This window comes from Salvelinus alpinus, chromosome 5 (genome assembly GCF_045679555.1).
Source record: "Salvelinus alpinus chromosome 5, SLU_Salpinus.1, whole genome shotgun sequence".
Taxonomy (NCBI): Eukaryota; Metazoa; Chordata; class Actinopteri; order Salmoniformes; family Salmonidae; genus Salvelinus; species Salvelinus alpinus.
Window position 1 is genome coordinate 47,081,512 of NC_092090.1, and position 16,304 is coordinate 47,097,815.

Here is a 16,304-nt window from a genome sequence, read left to right on the forward strand (position 1 = left end):
ACCCTGAAGGAGCTGCAAAGCTCCACAGCGGAGATTGGAGTATCTGTCCATAGGACCACTTTAAGCCGTACACTCCACAGAGTTGGGCTTTACGGAAGAGTGGCCAGAAAAAAGACACTGCTTAAAGAGAAAAATAGGCAAACACGTTTGGTGTTCGCCCAAAGGCATGTCGGAGACTCCCCAAACATATGGAAGAAGGTACTCTGGTCAGATGAGACTTAAATTTAGATTTTTGGCCATCGGGGAAAATGCTATGTCTGGCGCAAACCCAACACCTTTCATCCCCACGAGAACACCATCCCCACAGTGAAGCGTGGTGGTGGCAGCAACATGTTGTGGGGATGTTTTTCATTGGCAGGGACTGGGAAACTGGTCAGAATTGAAGAATGATGGATGGCGCTAAATACAGAGAAATTCTTGAAGTAAACCTGTTTCAGTCTTCCAGAGATTTGAGACTGGGACGGAGATTCACCTTCCAGCAGGACAATGACCCTAAGCATACTGCTAAAGCAACAATCGAGTGGTTTAAGGGGAAACATTTAAATGTCTTGGAATGGCCTAGTCAAAGCCCAGACCTCAATCCAATTGAGAATCTCTGGTATGACTTAAAGATTGCTGTACACCAGCGGAACCCATCCAACTTGAAGGAGCTGGAGCAGTTTAACCCTGAAGAATGGGCAAAAATCCCAGTGGCTAGATGTACCAAGCTTAAAGAGACATACCCCAAGAGACAGTACCCGCAAAACACCAGTCTCAACGTTAACAGTGACGAGGCGACTCCGGGATGCTGGCCTTCTGGGCAGTGTTGCAAAGAAAAAGCCTTATCTCAGACTGGCCAATAATCAGAAAAGATTAAGATGGGCAAAAGAACACAGACACTGGACAGAGGAACTCTGCCTAGAAGGCCAGCATCCCAAAGTCACCTCTTCACTGTTGATGTTGAGACTGATGTTTTGCGGGTGCTATTTTTTTATTATTATTATTATTTTTTTTTTTTTAAATAAATTTGACCCCCTTTTCTCCCCAATTTTCGTGGTATCCAATCGCTAGTAATTACTATCTTGTCTCATCGCTACAACTCCCGTACGGGCTCGGGAGAGACGAAGGTCGAAAGCCATGCGTCCTCCGAAGCACAACCCAACCAAGCCGCACTGCTTCTTAACACAGCGCGCCTCCAACCCGGAAGCCAGCCGCACCAATGTGTCGGAGGAAACACCGTGCACCTGGCCCCCTTGGTTAGCGCGCACTGCGCCCGGCCCGCCACAGGAGTCGCTGGAGCGCGATGAGACAAGGATATCCCTACCGGCCAAACCCTCCCTAACCCGGACGACGCTAGGCCAATTGTGCGTCGCCCCACGGACCTCCTGGTCGCGGCCGGCTGCGACAGAGCCTGGGCGCGAACCCAGAGACTCTGGTGGCACAGCTAGCGCTGCGATGCAGTGCCCTAGACCACTGCGCCACCCGGGAGGCCCGTGGGTGCTATTTAATGAAGCTGCCAGTTGAGGACTTGTGAGGTTTCTGTTTCTCAAACTAGACACTCTAATGTACTTGTCCTCTTGCTCAGTTGTGCACCGGGGCCTCCTACTCCTCTTTCTATTCTGGTTAGAGCCAGTTTGCGCTGTTCTGTGAAGGGAGTAGTACACAACGTTGTACGAGATCTTCAGTTTCTTGGCAATTTCTCGCATGGAATAGCCTTCATTTCTCAGAACAAGAATAGACTGACGAGTTTCAGAAGAAAGTTCTTTGTTTCTTGCCATTTTGAGCCTGTAATCGAAACCAACAAATGCTGATGCTCCAGCTACTCAACTAGTCTAAAGAAGGCCAGTTGTATTGCTTCTTTAATCAGGACAACAGTTTTCAGCTGTGCTAACATAATTGCAAAAGGGTTTTCTAATGATCAATTAGCCTTTAAAAATTAGCTAACACAACGTGCCATTGGAACACAGGAGTGATGGTTGCTGATAATGGGCCTTTGTACGCCTATGTAGATATTCCATAAAAAAATATGCCGTTTCCAGCTACAATAGTCATTTACAACAATTAACAATGTCTACACTGTATTTCTGATCAATTTCATGTTATTTTAATAGACAAAAAAAAGATTTTCTTTCAAAAACAAGGACATTTCTAAGTGACACCAAACTTTTGAATGGTAGTGTATATACAGTTGAAGTCAGAAGTTTACATACACCTTAGCCAAATACATTTAAACTCAGTTTCACAATTCCTGACATTTAATCCTAGTAAAGATTTCCTGTCTTAGGTCAGTTAGGATCACCACTTTATTTTAAGAATGTGAAATGTCAGAATAATAGTAGAGAAAATTATTTATTTCAGCTTTTATTTCTTTCATCACATTCCCAGTGGGTCAGAAGTTTACATACTCAATTAGTATTTAGTAGCATTGCCTTTAAATTGTTTAACTTGGGTCAAACGTTTCGGGTAGCCTTCCACAAGCTTCCCACAATAAGTTGGGTGAATTTTGGCCCATTCCTCCTGACAGAGCTGGTGTAACTGAGTCAGGTTTGTAGGCCTCCTTGCTCGCACACGCTTTTTCAGTTCTGCCCACAAATGTTCTATATGATTGAGGTCAGGGCTTTGCGATGGCCACTCCAATACCTTAACTTTGTTGTCCTTAAGCCATTTTTCCACAACTTTGGAAGTATGCTTGGGGTTATTGTCCATTTGGAAGACCCATTTGCGACCAAGCTTGAACTTCCTGGCAGATGTCTTGAGATGTTGCTTCAATATATCCATATAATTTTCCTACCTCATGATGCCATCTATTTTGTGAAGTGCACCAGTCCCTCCTGCAGCGAAGCCCCCCCACAACATGATGCTGCCACCCTCGTGCTTCAAAGTTGGGATGGTGTTCTTCGGCTTGCAAGCCTCTCCCTTTTTCCTCCAAACATAACGATGGTCATTATGGCCGAACAGTTCTATTTTTGTTTCATCAGACCAGAGGACATTTCTCCAAAAAGTACGATCTTTGTTCCCATGTGCAGTTGTAAACCGTAGTCTGGCTTTTTTATGGCGGTTTTGGAGCAGTGGCTTCTTCCATGCTGAGCGGCCTTTCAGGTTATGTCGATATAGGACTTGTTTTACTGTGGATATACAGTGGGGAGAACAAGTATTTGATACACTGCCGATTTTGCAGGTTTTCCTACTTACAAAGCATGTAAAGGTCTGTCATTTTTATCATAGGTACACTTCAACTGTGAGAGACGTCATGCAATAAAATGCAAATTAATTACTTAAAAATCATACAAAGTGATTTTCTGGATTTTGTTTTAGATTCCGTCTCTCACAGTTGAAGTGTACCTATGATAAAAATGACAGACCTCTACATGCTTTGTAAGTAGGAAACACTGCCGATTTTGCAGGTTATCAAATACTTGTTCTCCCCACTGTAGATACTTTCGTACCTGTTTCCTCCAGCATCTTCACAAGATCTTTTGCTGTTGTTCTGGGATTGATTTGCACTTTTCACACCAAAGTACGTGCATCTCTAGGAGACAGAACGCGTCTCCTTCCTGAGCGGTATGATGGCTGCGTGGTCCCATGGTGTTTATATTTGCGTACTATTGTTTGTACAGATGAACGTGGTACCTTCAGGCATTTGGATATTGCTCCCAAGGATGAACCAGACCTGTGGAGGTCTACAATTGTTTTCTGAGGTCTTGGCTGATTTCTTCTGATTTTCGCATGTCAAGCAAAGAGGCTCTGAGTTTGAAGGTAGGCCTTGAAATACATCCACAGGTACACCTCCAATTGACTACAATTATGTCAATTAGCCTATCAGAAGCTTCTAAAGCCATGACATAATTTTCTGGAATCTTCCAAGCTGTTTAAAGGCACAGTCAACTTAGTGTATGTAAACTTCTGACCCACTGGAATTGTGATACAGTGAATTATAAGTGGAATAATCTGTCTGTAAATAATTGTTGGGAAAAATATTTGTGTAATTTACAAAGTAGATGTCCTAACCGACTTGCCAAAACTATAGTTTGTTAACAAGAAATTTGTGAAGTGGTTGAAAAACGAGTTTTAATGACTCCAACATAAGTGTATGTAAACTTCCGACTTGAACTGTATACAGTACCAGTCAAAAGTTTGGACACACCTACTCATTCAAGGGTTTTTCTTTATTTTTTTTTACATTGTAGAATAATAGTGAATCCATCACAACTATGAAATAACACATATGGAATCATGTAGTAACCAAAAAAGTGTTAAAAAATTCTAAATATATTTGAGATTTGAGATTCTTCAAATATGAACTCTATCCACTGGTGAATTGGAAGAGAGTGGGTTGATTGCCATCTAAGAGCCAACATATTGTTTTGCGTCAGTGCTGCCTGTCAGTAGTAATCGTCTCTGATTGAGAGATTCAAGGAGCTATCATCTTAAGTTACACAGCAGATGCAAAGCATTGAATATTTACATACATTTACTTCAAAATTATATTTTGCATTTAACTGCAAGGCACCCTCACACCATTTGAAGGAATGTTCCTACCTGATTTAGGGGACACAGTGAACAGTTGGGAGTTGGGGCCATTTTCATGCTAAAACTTTTTCTTGGTGGTAAATACAGCCTGTGAACAAATTTTAAATGTATAAGGTTGCTGGTTTGGATTACGGGATGCCAAGGTCATATTTTTCCAGGTCAGTTACAGTAGATCTGTGGACCATACTAATGGCTAGCTCAGCATATATAAAAGGTTTTCATATATATTATAGTGATCAGTCTTTTCGGGAGCTCATTTAAATTATTCATAAATTCCATAATTGGATGGTTCGGTACTTGGGTTTCTCAAGGGACGCCATAGGCCAGCAAAGCTGACATAAATTGTAAATATGGGGGGGGGGAAAGGAGTTACCTGGGAATGTGTGTCTTTGAAATCTTTAATGTTCTCAAACCATTACTGTCCATGATATTGGCAAGGGTACGGATTCCACATTTGGACCTTTGGGGGGGATGGAAAAGGCTGCCCTACAAATCGCAAAGCATTATTGTGTATGGCATGTCATTTCGATTCCCAGTTACATAGTTTTTCTATTTTGTGCCAAATAGAAATTGTGTGAGCAATAATAGGACCAAAGCGTAGTTTAACATTGTTTAAAGGATATATCAGTGAAGACCACCCCTTCCCGTGCATTAGGAGAGACACCATATGTATCTCCTTACTCAGCCAGTGGAGGTGGAAGAATATTGTCTAAACACATTTATGAAATGCTAGTACCTGGAAATACAATGTAACGTTTGTTATGAATAGTCCTACGTCTTTGCCTCTTTGCAAGTTTGTTCATTTTATCTGGGCTCGCTTACCTTGCCATATATATTTTGAGACCGCAATATGGATTTTAGCCCAATAGCCAGAAGGGGGAGACAATGGAAGCATTGAACAACAGAAATTCAGCCGTGGCAATATATTAATTTTGACAATAAGATATTATGCCAGTTAAAACAAGTGGGATATTTGTCTAGGTAAAATACTTCTGACGTAGATACCATATTCAGTCAACTATTTCGCCTTCAGTTGGAAATGTCATTATTCTATAGCAGGGGTGCACAACTCAGGCCTTCAAGTCCACAAGGGCTGCACCACGATCAGTTGCCAAACGTTGACGAACGTTGCAGATAGAAAAACCATAGAGCCGACATGATTCCTTGTTCTACATAACATATTTCCATCTTCCAAAATCATGAGTCCTGCTGAACGTGCAACTGATTTTAGTTTCTACCTGGTACTTTATTGTGATTGGCTGGAGAGTGCGCACACCTGTTTCAAGGTAGAAATCAGTCCCAATAAAAAGCAACAATGAAATTCTGCATGCAGCACTCAAGGAACAGAGCCGTGCACAATGTAGCCTTTGGGCTATACCTACCTTTAGACAACTTTTTACAAATTAAGTGGTTGTAATAAACAAACACTGACATTTTATTTAATAGAAACTATATTAGACGACTTCGGTCTCCAGGACAATACAGGGGATGTACAGTCGTGGCCAAAAGTTTTGAGAATGACACAAATATTAATTTTCACAAGGTCTGCTGCCTCAGTGTCTTTAGATATTTTTGTCAGATGTTACTATGGAATACTGAAGTATAATTCCAAGCATTTCATAAGTGTCAAAGGCTTTTATTGACAATTACATGAAGTTGATGCAAAGAGTCAATATTTGCAGTGTTGACCCTTCTTTTTCAAGACCTCTGCAATCTGCCCTGGCATGCTGTCAATTAACTTCTGGGTCACATCCTGACTGATGGCAGCCCATTCTTGCATAATCAATGCTTGGAGTTTGTCAGAATTTGTGGGTTTGTAACGATCGTCTACTTCGTCCTCCTCCTCAGACGAGGAGAGGCGAGAAGGATCAGAGGACCAATATGCAGCGTGGTAGTTATATGACATAATGAATTTATTAAACTCAAGACGAACACGAAAAACACTTGAGAATTTACAAAATAATAAACGAAGTCAACAGACCTGAACAAACGAACTTACATAACACGAAGAACGCACGAACAGGAAAATAGACTACACAAAACGAACGAACAAACGAAACAGTCCCGTGTGGTGCAAACAGACACGGAAGACAACCACCGACAACAAACAATGTGAAACAACCTACCTTAATATGGTTCTCAATCAGAGGAAACGTAAAACACCTGCCTCTAATTGAGAACCATATCAGGCAACCCATTAACCAACATAGAAACACATAACATAGAATGCCCACCCCAACTCACGCCCTGACCAACTAAACACATACAAAAACAACAGAAAACAGGTCAGGAACGTGACATAACCCCCCCCTCAAGGTGTGCACTCCGGACGCACCACCAAAAGTCTAGGGGAAGGTCTGGGTGGGCATCTGACCACGGTGGTGGCTCAGGCTCTGGGCGTGGTCCCAACCCCACCATAGTCAATCCCCGCTTCCGTATCCCCCTCCCCATTACCACCAGTGCCTACACCACGCACCAAGCCTCCTGTGCGTCTCCAGAGCCCTGTACACACTGTTCCTTCTCCCCGCACTCGCCCTGATGTACGTGCCCTCAGCCCGGTACCACCAGTGCCGGTACCACGCACCAGGCCTACAGTGCGCCTCAGCCGGCCAGAGTCTGCCGTCTAACAAGCACCGTCAGAGCTGCCCGTCTGCCAAGCACCGTCAGAGCTGTCCGTCTGCCAAGCACCGTCAGAGCTGCCCGTCTGTCCCGAGCCGTCAGAGCTGCCCGTCTGTCCCGAGCCGCTAGAGCCGTCCTCCAGACAGGATCAGCCAGAGCCGTCCGCCAGACAGGATCAGCCAGAGCCGTCTGCCAGACAGGATCAGCCAGAGCCGTCCGCCAGACAGGATCAGCTAGAGCCGTCAGTCAGCCAGGATCTGCCAGAGCCGCCAGTCAGCCAGGATCTGCCAGAGCCGCCAAGATCTGCCAGAGCCGCCAGTCAGCCAGGATCTGCCAGAGCCGCCAGCGAGCCATGAGCAGCCAGAGCCGTCAGCGAGCCATGAGCAGCCAGAGCCGTCAGCGAGCCATGAGCAGCCAGAGCCGTCAGCGAGCCATGAGCAGCCAGAGCCGTCAGCCAGTCCGGAGCTGCCCCTTAGTCCGGAGCTGCCGTCCTTCAGTCCGGAGCTGCCGTCCTTCAGTCCGGAGCTGCCGTCCTTCAGTCCGGAGCTGCCGTCCCTCAGTCCGGAGCTGCCGTCCCTCAGTCCGGAGCTGCAGTCCCTCAGTCCGGAGCTGCCGTCCTTCAGTCCGGAGCTGCCGTCCCTCAGTCCGGAGCTGCCCCTTATCCCGGTGCTGCCCCTTATCCAGGTGTTGCCCCTTATCCAGGTGTTTCCCCTTAAATTAGGTGGGTTTATTTGGAGGGTGGTCATCAGCTCTGACGGTGCTTGGCAGACGGGCAGCTCTGACGGTGCTTGGCAGACGGGCAGCTCAGACGGTGCTTGGCAGACGGCAGACTCTGGCCGGCTGAGGCGCACTGTAGGCCTGGTGCGTGGTACCGGCACTGGTGGTACCGGGCTGAGGGCACGTACATCAGGGCGAGTGCGGGGAGAAGGAACAGTGTGTACAGGGCTCTGGAGACGCACAGGAGGCTTGGTGCGTGGTGTAGGCACTGGTGGTAATGGGCTGCAGACACGCACCACAGGGCTAGTGCGTGGAGGAGGAACAGGGCTCTGGAGACGCACAGGAAACCTTGTGCGCGGTGTAGGCACTGGTGGTAATGGGCTGGGGCGGGGAGGTGGCGCCGGATATACCGGACCGTGCAGGCGTACTGGCTCCCTTGAGCACTGAGCCTGCCCAACCTTACCTGGTTGTATGCTCCCCGTCGCCCGACCAGTGCGGGGAGGTGGAATAACCCGCACCGGGCTATGTAGGCGAACCGGGGACACCATGCGTAAGGCTGGTGCCATGTATGCCGGCCCGAGGAGACGCACTGGAGACCAGACGCGTTGAGCCGGCTTCATGGCACCTGGCTCAATACTCAATCTAGCCCGGCCGATACGAGGAGCTGGTATGTACCGCACCGGGCTATGCACCCGTACAGGAGACACCATGCGCTCTACTGCGTAACACGGTGTCTGCCCGTACTTTCGCTCTCCACGGTAAGTACAGGGAGTATGCGCAGGTCTCCTACCTGACTTCGCCACACTCCCTTTTAGCCCCCCCCCCCCCCCCAATAAAAAAATAAAATTTTTGGGGTTTCCTCTCGGATTTCCAGCCACGTCTCCTTGCTGCCTCCTCATACCACCGCTCCTGGGCTTTCGCTGCCTCCATCTCTTCCCGAGAGCGGCGATATTCTCCAACCTTAGCCCAGGGTCCTTCTCCGTTCAATATTTGCTCCCATGTCCATGAGTCCTGGTTTCTTGGCCGCTGCTGCTGGTTCCTATCACGCCGCTTGATCCTTGTTTGGTGGGTGGTTCTGTAGCGATCGTCTACTTCGTCCTCCTCCTCAGACGAGGAGAGGCGAGAAGGATCAGAGGACCAATATGCAGCGTGGTAGTTATATGACATAATGAATTTATTAAACTCAAGACGAACACGAAAAACACTTGAGAATTTACAAAATAATAAACGAAGTCAACAGACCAGAACAAACGAACTTACATAACACGAAGAACGCACGAACAGGAAAATAGACTACACAAAACGAACGAACAAACGAAACAGTCCCGTGTGGTGCAAACATACACAGACACGGAAGACAACCACCCACAACAAACAATGTGAAACAACCTACCTTAATATGGTTCTCAATCAGAGGAAACGTAAAACACCTGCCTCTAATTGAGAACCATATCAGGCAACCCATTAACCAACATAGAAACACATAACATAGAATGCCCACCCCAACTCACGCCCTGACCAACTAAACACATACAAAAACAACAGAAAACAGGTCAGGAACGTGACAGGGTTTTTGTTTGTCCACCCGCCTCTTGAGGATTGACCACAAATTCTCAATGGGATTAAGGTCTGGGGAGTTTCCTGGCCATGGACCCAAAATATCGATGTTTTGTTCCCCGAGCCACTTAGTTATCACTTTTGCCTTATGGCAAGGGGCTCCATCATAATGGAAAAGGCTTTGTTCGTCACCAAACTGTTCCTGGATGGTTGGGAGAAGTTGCTCTCGGAGGATGTGTTCATTCTTTATTCATGGCTGTGTTCTTAGGCAAAATTGTGAGTGAGCCCACTCCCTTGCCTGAGAAGCAACCCCACACATGAATGGTCTCAGGATGCTTTACTGTTGGCATGACACAGGACTGATGGTAGCGCTCACCTTGTCTTCTCCGGACAAGCTTTTTTCCAGATGCCCCAAACAATCGGAAAGGGGATTCATCAGAGAAAATGACTTTACCCCAGTCCTCAGCAGTCCAATCCCTGTACCTTTTGCAGAATATCAGTCTGTCCCTGATGTTTTTCCTGGAGAGAAGTGGCTTCTTTGCTGCCCTTCTTGACACCAGGCCATCCTCCAAAAGTCTTCGCCTCACTGTACGTGCAGATGCACTTACACCTGCCTGTTGCCATTCCTGAGCAAGCTCTGTACTGGTGGTGCCCCGATCCCACAGCTGAATCAACTTTAGGAGACGGTCCTGGCGCTTGCTGGACTTTCTTGGGCGCCCTGAAGCCTTCTTCACAACAATTGAACCGCTCTCCTTGTAGTTCTTGATGATCCGATAAATGGTTGATTTAGGTGCAATCTTACTGGCAGCAATATCCTTGCCTGTGAAGCCCTTTTTGTGCAAAGCAATGATGACGGCACGTGTTTCCTTGCAGTTAACCATGGTTGACAGGAAGAACAATGATTCCAAGCACCACCCTCCTTTTGAAGCTTCCAGTCTGTTATTCGAACTCAATCACCATGACAGAGTGATCTCCAGCCTTGTCCTCGTCAACACTCACACCTGTGTTAACGAGAGAATCACTGACATGTCAGCTGGTCCTTTTGTGGCAGGGCTGAAATGCAGTGGAAATGTTTCTTTGGGATTCAGTTTGCATGGCATTTGCATGGCAAAGAGGGACTTTGCAATTAATTGCAATTCATCTGATCACTCTTCACAACATTCTGCAGTATATGCAAATTGCCATCATACAAAAAGAGACGGCAGACTGTGAAAATTATGATATTTTTTTATTAAAAAAAATATTAATAACATGGGGCCTGACTAGTCACACTCTCCCCACGGTAAGCACGAGGAGCTGGCTCAGGTCTACAACCTGACTCAGCCAATCTCCTCCTGTGCCCCCCCAACATTTTTTGGGGGGAGTGGCTTCTCGGGCTTCCGTGCTAGCCGTGTCCCTTCGTAACGCTGGGCCCCCTTTCTAGCTGCCTCCGCTTTCCTAGCTGCTTCCACCTGTTCCCATGGAAGGCGATCCTTCCCCGCCAGGATCTCCTCCCACGTCCAGGATCCTTTGCCGTCCAGGATGTCCTCCCATGTCCAGTCCTCCTTACCACGCTGCTTGGTCCGTTTGTGGTGGGATGTTCTGTAACGCTCGTCGGAAGAAGACCAAGGTGCAGCGTGGTACGTGTTCATGCTTCTTTATTAAAAAACCGAACACCAAACAAAACAACAAAAGAACAACGAACGTAACGTTCTGAAGGCTACATAGAGCTAACAAAAACAACATCCCACAACCTAAGGTGGCAAAACATGCTGCCTAAGTATGATTCCCAATCAGAGACAACGATAGACAGCTGTCCCTGATTGAGAACCATACCCAGCCAAAACATAGAAACACAAATCATAGAAATAAAGAACATAGAATGCCCACCCAAATCACACCCTGACCAAACCAAATAGAGACATAAAAAAGGCTCTCTAAGGTCAGGGCGTGACACCTAGGACTAGCAGACTGTGAAATATCTCCAGTTCAACCATTGTCATGTTTGCAAGCTCTCCGTCAGCTCTCTGTCTTTGCTGTTTTCATCAACTCAGTCAGCGGCTTCAGAGAGACGAGGGAGTGGAGAGGTGAAAGCGACAGCGAGCGCATGTTTTATTCATCAAGCGCGGGAAGGGAGAAAGCATGGGAAAACATGGGAATGAAGTATGGCTCCGCTGAGTGGTGGGAGAGGCTTGCAGAAAGTAGGCCTATGATGAACTCGAGGCGCAATAGCAGAGGTCTCAACAAGGTGGCGAGAGTAGGGGGGAGAAAAGCCTGTGCGGACATTTGTTCAATGCTCAAAGGAAATAACATATAGCCCTTTAATATGTGAAACATTTTAGTATAACCTTTAGGGTGCCTGTAATGACTGGGGGAGGTTTAGGCATATGGCAGTTTGGTGGTCATGCAATGAGTTTTGAGGCCCTAAAGTAAATATATACTGAACAAAATTTAAGCTAAATGTAAAGTGGTGGTTTCATGAGCAATGGTAATTGCAATGCACAGAGATACCGTGATGAGATCCTGAGGCCCATTGTCGTGCCATCCATCCGCTGCCATCCCCTCATGTTTCAGCATGGTAATGCACGGCCCCATGTCGCAAGGATCTGTACACAATTCCTGGAAGCTGAAAATGTTGGATTGACATGTACGACAGCGTGTTCCAGTGAACGCCAATATCCTGCAACTTCACACAGCCATTGAACAGGAGTGGGACAACATTCCACCGGCCACAATCAACAGCCTGATCAACTCTATGCGAAGGAGATGGTCGCACTGCATGAGGCAAAATGGTGGTCACACCAGATACTGACTGGTTTTCTGATCCACGCCCCTACCTTTTTTTAAGATACAGTATCTGTGACCAACAGATGCATATCTGTATTCCCAGTCGTGGAATCCATAGATTAGTGCCTCATGAATTTATTTAAATTGACTGATTTACTTATATGAACTGTAACTCAGTAAAATCTTAGAAATTGTTACATGTTACATTCTAACAAATATATAGTGTAACTTAAGGAAGTGAAATGTAAACACCAAAGCGTGTTTTAACCCAATACACCCTAAATGATAAGATATTTGTAAATATGTATGCATGTAGGCTATGTATTATAGGTACTTCGGTTTAATAGTTTGTAGTTTAGCAGTTATTCATTCATTTTAGGCCTATTAGTAGTTGTACTAAACATTTTTATGCTGTTAAGGTAAGTTTTTATTATTATTTCATTATTATTAACCAGTATTTGCCATATTATTATTTTTATTAAGTATATATAAATATTTTTTCATTTGGACACTTGATAACAAGATGGTGCATATCAAGAGATTTCATCCGGCAAAATGTTAAATAAATAAATACTGTAGAAAAATGAGGGGAAAAAAGTCAAATTCATACTTAAATGCTAATATAAAATAGACTAAATGAATTTGTCTATTTTGCATTTTTGGTCAATATTACATATTTGTCAATTTAGTGTATTTATCCAAGTATCAGTTTCAAAACATTTTTTTTTTATGACCACAAACTTTTACTATTGAAGACTGTGTAATAGTAAACCCTGTTAAGTCCTAGAAACGTAGAGATATATATGGTGTTGATGTAGAAAATATGAATCTAACTCTAATCTTTTCATAATAAACAAAAGCCTAAAAGGGTTACTTTGTTCCCCACCCTGGTCTCCCCTACCTGTGTGTGTGTGTGTGTACGTGCACGCCTGTCCAGACAAAGATATTGTGGTGTACAGGAAATACACCTGTTACCTACCACTGGCTAGTGTTTAACTGTAGCATCTGAAGATGTAGGCGGGTTTTCCCAGTGTGTTTTTTAGGGGGTAGATCAGCTTTAATATTGCAGATAGATTATAGCTTGCATCAATGTAATTGTCTGTATCATTTATAATCCCCCATATCATTTTTTTGCAAATATATATATTTTCCCAGTGTTAATTGTGTAAACAGAAATGCACAGCTGCTACCAAGACTCCACTGACACTGACAATCAAACTACATGTCAAGCTACCAAGAGAGATTGTGAAACAACAAAAACATTTCTAATCAAAGGTTGTTTTCTGATTTTCTCATGCGTTTGGTATGGAACTGTGTGTTCTACCTAGCTGGGACACAGGGAATGGTTATTCATGGTGGTCACACAGTTGGCTTAATGTGAATGTAATAACATAGATGAGAACTGTGGGAAAGAAATGCCCCTAGGCCACAGCAGGGAGAAGTTGTCGAGGATCTTGACAGACTCTGTGACAGTCAGATCTCAAGAGACATTTAGTAGCCTAGGATGACTGATGTTGGTTTTGTTGATCTGTGCATCTCTAGATGGGCCTAGGGACCATCTTCTATTTTCAGGGGTTTTGTGAACATCCTTGACATTCTTAGTATTGAACTTGCTATACTGATTTATATTATTATAATTTATACTTAATAAATCCCTCCAGATTAACTTGTTTATTAAATAAGTATTATTATGAATTCACTGTTACAATGCATTCTAATTTACAGTATTTCTTGATGGTGGAATAAAAAAAAACTCAGGGAAAAGTTGATCTGGATTTGCCAAACATTTAGTAACACCATTATAAGAGCCATGCACTTTAGTACTCACATGGCCTGTCTTACTAAATGCACTCTTGACCTGCATTCCTTAGCTCTCCTCTCGTTTCAAAACACTTAGATTATAGAATGATTCAAAATAATTTAAAACAGATCTTTAAAAAAGGATTACTCCTATATATTACATATATATGTTGACCACAAAATGAGTGAATACCATTTAATTAAGCAAAAACCATCCATTGGCTCCCGATATGACATTGTGCTTGTTTTACAGTACGGGTTGTTAAATGAGGATTGGTCGGCGAGTCGTTGTTGAGAAAGGTCCGTCACAGAGTAGAGAGAGAGGTGTGTGCCTCACTCATTCAGAGTCCTTTGGTGCAAAGAGGGGACACTGCTAGGCGTAGAAGGTCTCCACTTTGACTGCTTGGCAGAACATCGTCATAGAGAAGACCAAACCCAGAATCTAAACAAAGGGAACACATACACAACCAAAACCCAATGTGACACAACTACATCATCAATAAAGTGGTCGTGTCTGAATACCCATACTTGTGTCCTAAATAGTAGGCCGTTTGAGTATGCAAAAAAATATATAAAAAAGGTTTAATAGTATGGGATATTTAGAAAATCGAGTATATTTTAATAGCCCGTATTTCATAGTAATGTCGGCTTTGACAACAGTTGATAATCAGATATGGGGACTTGCTACCGAAATTAACCAATAACGCGAGACAACGCAATCGTGCAAGACGCATTCTCAGTATGAGAAAATATAACGTTTTTTAGTATGTGTTTTTTTTCTCCCAATCTAGTATGATTTAAATGCCAGGATGTTATACTCATTTCGGCTCTTCATCCAGTAGAATTCGATGCACACTTTTCCACAAAGTTGGGAAGAGGTGGGCTGCGAGTGATTGGCCCCAGTTCTTTCAAGTAGCCAAACGACAAAACTAGGCTACTTAATTGGGAAGATGCCGAATAGCGAAGCTTCTGCGGTGGTGTTCAAATGTAGGCTAAATAGTTTTTGTTCTCCTTAAAATTCTCATGAGTATTGCATTGTAAGCAACATCTAAATTGGCCATGGATGGAGATAGTGATTTGGACTTGTGGTTTTACTTAATTATCCGTACTGGCCAATGATTATAACTGCGATTCTGATCCAACCATTAATTCAAACATTGTTGTTCCCCTGGCCTGAAAGGATGAAAGTTCAATATGTAGCTAGATGTAGAAGTCTAATGTTAACTAGCTATCGTTACCCATGAACAGAAGTTAGGCTAGCAAGCAAGCATTTTAGCCAGGTAGCCGAGGACAACAAAAAAGAAAAGCGTGTACTGTATGACAGAGTGATAGACCGTTTCATCAACATGAAAGAGAGGAGGATGGCATTAGCGTTTCTCTACAAGTAGGGTGAGTCAACAGGTTTTTCTACACACACACAGAAATCAGAACCATGGACAGCCACATCATATTTTGCTTATGTTGATGGGACTAAATTGTTTTTGGTATCTTTTAGTTGTCACTATTAGACTAAGCACAGGTGATGTTGATGTTAAAATGTTGACGTTGAAGTGGTGCTGGAATAGTGCAGGCAGATCCTGTTTTCTTTGCGACAGTTGTTTAGTGGTCCAAAAATGTCGGAAACATTAACTTGTTTTACCATGCTGTAGGTCATGTAACTGTACATGCAATATGCTTTGTGGACTTCACTGGACAGAGGTTGCTATATTTTGTGATAAAACAAAGGTGTGGTTGAATTTATTTGTATTGTTTAGCCCTATATATCACGGTTGCAAGGCACATGAATTAACAGGTTATAGAGCAAACAACGCAATTATCACAACCACACAGGTTGCAGTCGTGGCATACTGTATACTTTTTACTACGCTATGTGCTAAATAGTATGCAGTTTAAGTGTGTAGTAAGCTAGTATGTGTATTTGGACAAGACCAGTGTCTCCATTGAGAATAAAAGGAACAACCTCATGAATTTGAATTCACTGTAATTGTTAATAGAGGCCTACTTTCAAATCATCTAATTTCTTATCAATTATTAGTGATATTAGCCTGGTTCCAGATCTGTTCAATATGTGCTTTAACCAACTCCTCTGACTTTTGTTGTCCTGCCATTCAGTCTGACCCCAATGCAAGCTACAGTAAACGTTCATATGCACAGCTATTTAGAATGGAGTCTGTATAGCAAAGTTGGAAAAGCAGATACCGATCTTCTGGTGCCAAGCTAAGATGTTATGGTTCCCTGTCAATAGACATCACTATAAAATACTACCCACTGAAACATAGGCATTCAAAGCACTTTCAACGTGCACTGAAGAGTACAATTGTGTCACCAGTGGCTGT

General features: G+C 44.0%; 1 protein-coding gene across 4 annotated transcripts in view; it reads right to left on the minus strand.

Moving 5' to 3' along the window:
- Window positions 1-13,824: 13,824 nt before the first annotated feature.
- Window positions 13,825-16,304, minus strand: part of LOC139575063 (tetraspanin-4-like) — a 113,414-nt gene continuing 110,934 nt past the window's right edge. For all 4 annotated transcript variants that reach the window (XM_071400038.1, XM_071400037.1, XM_071400035.1 and 1 more), the window contains one exon: window positions 13,825-14,410. In XM_071400038.1, coding sequence (XP_071256139.1) covers window positions 14,342-14,410 — 69 coding nt within the window. In that variant the 3' untranslated portion in view covers window positions 13,825-14,341. The remainder of the gene's footprint in view (window positions 14,411-16,304) is intronic.